The 4,672-nt window shown below is 49.8% G+C and overlaps 1 protein-coding gene across 1 annotated transcript in view; it reads left to right on the top strand.

Moving 5' to 3' along the window:
* Positions 1-4,672, top strand: part of BCOR (BCL6 corepressor) — a 50,473-nt gene that overhangs the window by 45,389 nt on the left and 412 nt on the right. The window contains exon 17 of the mRNA XM_077765179.1: positions 4,195-4,285. Within this exon, the coding sequence (XP_077621305.1) occupies positions 4,195-4,285 (91 nt within the window). The remainder of the gene's footprint in view (positions 1-4,194; positions 4,286-4,672) is intronic.

The following is a 4,672-nucleotide window of genomic DNA, read 5'->3' as shown; positions in this document are numbered from 1 at the left end:
CAGATAGCAATGAGGAAGCCACAATGCCTTGTATATCCTACTCAGGGATGTCACATACAGTCACTTTGGTCACGGTCACGTTCTATCCATCAGAAGTGAGTCACTGAGGGCCGCCTACAACTATAGGAAGGAAAAAATCGGGCTCCACCTTTTGAAGGGAGGAGTATCAAAGAATTCGTGGACATAATTAAAAACCACCACAGGTGGTAAATAAGTTAATTGAATCCAATCAAGTGCTGAAGCAACATAGGCGGCAACTACGTACCTCCCTCTCCTCCAATCAAATGCCAGAGTGTTAGAAAAGAAGCAGTGTGGGATTTACCTTGAACTTGGAACCTGAGGTTGAGAAAATCATTCCACCTGAAGGGTAGGAGGCTTCAGTTGTGGTAGTAACTATAAACAGNCGTTGGGGTCTGTCCGGGGTGTAAGCAACTTCTCTCTGGAGATCTGTAGGGCCCAATATCCTGGCTTCCCATTTCTAGTTGGCCACAAATATTATCTATATAGTGTGAGAAACCGTTGACCAACGTAAAGGGTGATTTTCACAACAAGGCAGAATCACGACTGTCATACAAATGTAAAAGGAAGTCGAGTCCAAGATTTTATTTAACTCACTAATTAAATGAAGGAATGGGTGAGATATTCCGACCCATTTAGAGGAAAATTCCAAGAACAGAAACATTTACAGATAGGGAATATTGAAATAAATTTGCAAATGGATGCAAAGCCGGCTTTGGGGGTTGGGGGTGGGGGTCCCTTTGCTTCTCCAATTATTTGTAGGCAAGAAGGCCAGAAGTATTCACAGTGCTGTTAAGTATGGACACCTTCTTCAGTTGTAAAATAGCCTCATCAGAGACAAAGGGTCATATCCCAGTAGGTTCTGACAACCCCACCCACCTCCCTCAGGCTCCAACATTCCAATGTAAGAATAGCCAGTAATCTCTTGCTTATTCCAAACCCTTAAATTTGTCTTTACGTCAAGTAACCTCAATTCCCTCGAGAGGACCAAACACAAGTCCTCTTAACCTTGGGAAGGTTGAGCATGAATAGGGAGAAGATTAAATCAGCCAAATGGACTCTAGCAATATTTTGGTGTTAAGTTCAGGAACAATCTGCGTATGCCATTTCATTTGTAATGCTTCTGTCAATTTGGGGGTTGGTAAAGAATCTGACAGATTAACCTTAGGATTCCAACTTGAAATTGTATGAGAGACTTTAGGCTTGCAATTTTCAAGGAAAGGAATTAAGATTTGACTTGGAAAGCAGAGGGGCAATTGTTTAAGACAACTGGAGCTTCTAGAGGTACCTGAGAGGCTCAGTCGTTTGAGCGTCCGACTTCGGCTCAGTTCATGATCTCACTGTTCGTGGGTTCAAGCCCTGCATCGGGCTCTGTGCTGACGGTTCAGAGCCTGGAGCCTGCTTCGGATTCTGTGTGTGTATGTCTCTCTCTCTGCCCCTCCCCTGCTCACGCTCTGTCTCTCTCTCTCAAAAATAAATAAGCTTTGATTTATAAACGGTTGAGTCTTCAGGGAGGTTTTTGTCTATTAGGGTCCTAAGTTTGTCCATTCAAGTATGTGAATGAATGAAAAGAAGATAAAAACAAACCATATATATATATATATANAAGCCTGAAAAGAAGATAAAAACAAACCATATATATATATATATATATCATTCTAGAATGTTTAGGAAGGGTGCCTGGCTGGCTCAGTCTGTAGAGCATGTGACTCTTGATGATCTCGGACTCATCAGTTCGAACCGCACATTGGGTGTAGAGATTCTTAAAAAATATAAAATAAGGGGCGCCTNCTGTCTCTCTCTCTCTCTCTCTCCTAGAAATAAATTAAAAAAAAAAAACACAGCCCCAAGATTCTTTGACTCACCTCCCATTGAGAGATAAGAAGGAAGGGCCAACGACGTCCCCACGCCTGGAATCTATTGGCCAAGCAAGGCCAATAGACTATGGCGGAATTAACACTGCTGGCTTCCAGGCTCGGGCCTTAAGTAATTGGCAGCTTCCATTTCCCCCTCTCTCTTGGGTGCTCGCTCTTGGCAACCAGCCACCATGCTGTGAGGAGGCCCAAGTGATCTTTGGAGAGGCCCATGTAGAGAACAACCAGAGCCAGCACCAACTTGCCAACCGTGTGTGTGTGTGTGTGTGTGTGTGTGTGTGTGTGTGTGAGCCATCTTGAAAACAGATCCTCGGAGTTCCAGCTGAGCTGTCCCAGCTGACACGGTGGCGTGGTGCAGAGGTGAGCTGTCTCTGTCAAGCCCTGGCCAGATTGCAGATTCTTGAGCAAAAGAAATGCTTCTTATTGTTTCCACCACGAAGCTTTGAGGTGGCCTTTCACAGAAACAGATAACCAAATCAAGATGTGACTTACACACAGTAATGTGTACAAATCCTACGTATGCAGCCTGATGAATTTTTACATTTGTATATAGCCATGTAGCCATCAATCAGGTTAGATACAGAATATTTGCATCTCCCTAGAAGGTTCTGGAGTTGAACAGCTTCTTGAAATACTACCCAGGCACCTGAACTATTAGCCTGCAGCTCTGGGCAGCTCAGCATTATTTTTTCTCAGAGACATTTCCAAACTTAACTGGATTAGAAACATTCTCCCCAGCATCCATCGATGAAATAAAAACAGGCTGTGAGGTGCGGGCCAGAAAGGAGCCAAGGCTCAAACGGAAGTCAACCACAGTGCAGTCTGGAACCTCTGGGAAGTGGGTCGGCAAGAAAACGAGCTGATCTGCTCTTACGCTCCCCATCGGCAGAGTCACCTCGTAAAATGCAAGCACATAGGGTGCTGTCTTAATAACCGTGGTCAGGCCCGCGAGGCCTGATTTGGTGCTTACGGGTCCTAAGTGCCCAAAGCAACCGAGGCCGAAGAAAAGGCTTTGGGGAATCTCTGAGCTGGGCGGGGGAGACTACTCCCCCCTCCAAAATCTGCTCCACCAACTGCTTTATTTCAAACTGTGGGCTGATTTCCATTAATCACACTTGGCCCTAATTACCCTGGAGCAGCCTTTCTTCCTCGGGCCTGGNAGGCTCAAGGAAGAGACTGGGTGAGGAAGTGCCCAGGCCCGCTCCTCTTTCCCGAAAACCCAGGTTCCAGGCCGCCTTGTGATCTCCCCAGGTAGGAAACCGAGTTCCTCCACTAAATAGATTTTCCTTTTGTTGTCACATTAATTTGCAACTCATTAATAGTGACAGAAGTGAGGTACTGCACCGATGCTATTTGCATATTCATGAGTGACTTATTATTAAACAAATAAGATTTTCCTATCTTCGCGAGCACCCAAAGTAAGGCTGAACAGTACATTACACCGGCCCCGATGCTTTATTCTCTCTTTAATATGTTAATAGATGCAGTTGATTTCTTTAAGTAAATACGCATCTATAAAACAACACGTACTTTATAAAAAAGAAATCATTTAAATAATAATCCATTAGCAAAGTTGGCAACAATTTAAGAGGAACAACCCATTAATACCAACGCGTGAGAATCAATTTGCGAATTTTAACTCGGTTGGATGGTGCGTTGCGGACGACCCGGGAGGAGGACCTGCGAAAGTGTGTGCGCGCTTAAAAAAATATTTTAATGAGTTTCCGAAGACAGGCACTCGAATCTTGCGCGTCTTTCGGGTGCCGGCTCCCAGTAAGGCGAAAACTGCCCGCGTCCCGACCCGGAGCAGCGTTTTTCTGGCGTCCGCAGAGCACTGGAATTGTGAGCTGAAAGGCCCGAGCGCCACGTCGCCCCGGCCGCCTTCCCGGTGCCCAGCNCACCCCCTCCCCCTCCCGCCGCGCCCTCCCCGGTGGGCAGGTGGGGAGCGTAGGAGCCGGAGCGCGGCGAGCCAGCGCGGTCTGGTTTCCTTTACGTTTACAAGCTATAAATAAACTTCCCCTTGGGCGGATGCGCGCTGCGTCCAAGGGCGGCTTCCCGCCGAATCGGGCGGGTGGTTTACGATCCCGGCCGGGAGCTGGTCCTAGCGCGGCCTGAGCTCAGGGTGGGGCGCTGGCTCTGGGAGAGCTCAGAGGTCGGCCAGGAGTGGCCGAGTGACCCTCCATCTCCCGCGGGGCTGGGGCGCCACTGCGGTGAGGCCCGAGGGTGGGGCTGGGTGATTTATGAGCCGTCACCCCACCCCGCCCCTCCCGTTTCACTTGTTTTCCTCGCCTTCTTCCCAAAGCCTCGCCTCCAACCTTGCCCAGGGACGATTTGGCAATTTCAGGCTGCTGGAGCGCCAACACCGGCCCCGGCGGGGCGCGGGGGCGCAGGAGGTGNCTCTCTGACCCTCAAGGTCACCGGGCCTGGGGAAACCACCGGCCCACGCCGGAGCAGAGGCCACCGCCCGAGTCGGAACCCTCCTGGGGGGGGTGGTGGTGGTGGTGGTGCGCAGCTCCACACGGAAGCCCAGAGGACAGAAGACTTAGCGCAGAGGCCGCCACGAGTCCCAACACCGCCCTCCCTCTAAGGGACGCCGTTTCACTGGGCCTTGGCGCGCACACGGCGAGCCGGGCCCCCCCGGAGTCCCCAGCACACGTGTGTAGGGCGGCTAGTGTACGCGGATGGGCCTATGGGGACTGCAGAAGGAGTGGGGTGACTGTGGCAGCTGCTACCTTCGCTTCCGCTGAGGCTTGGGAGGCTACGGAGGAGACAGGCGGCCA

The sequence above is a fragment of the Crocuta crocuta genome, unplaced genomic scaffold, assembly GCF_008692635.1.
Source record: "Crocuta crocuta isolate KB4526 unplaced genomic scaffold, BGI_CrCroc_1.0 scaffold301, whole genome shotgun sequence".
In the NCBI taxonomy this organism is placed as follows: Eukaryota; Metazoa; Chordata; class Mammalia; order Carnivora; family Hyaenidae; genus Crocuta; species Crocuta crocuta.
The sequence above is the reverse complement of the archived record's forward strand: the minus strand, read 5'-3'. Positions and strand labels throughout refer to the sequence as shown.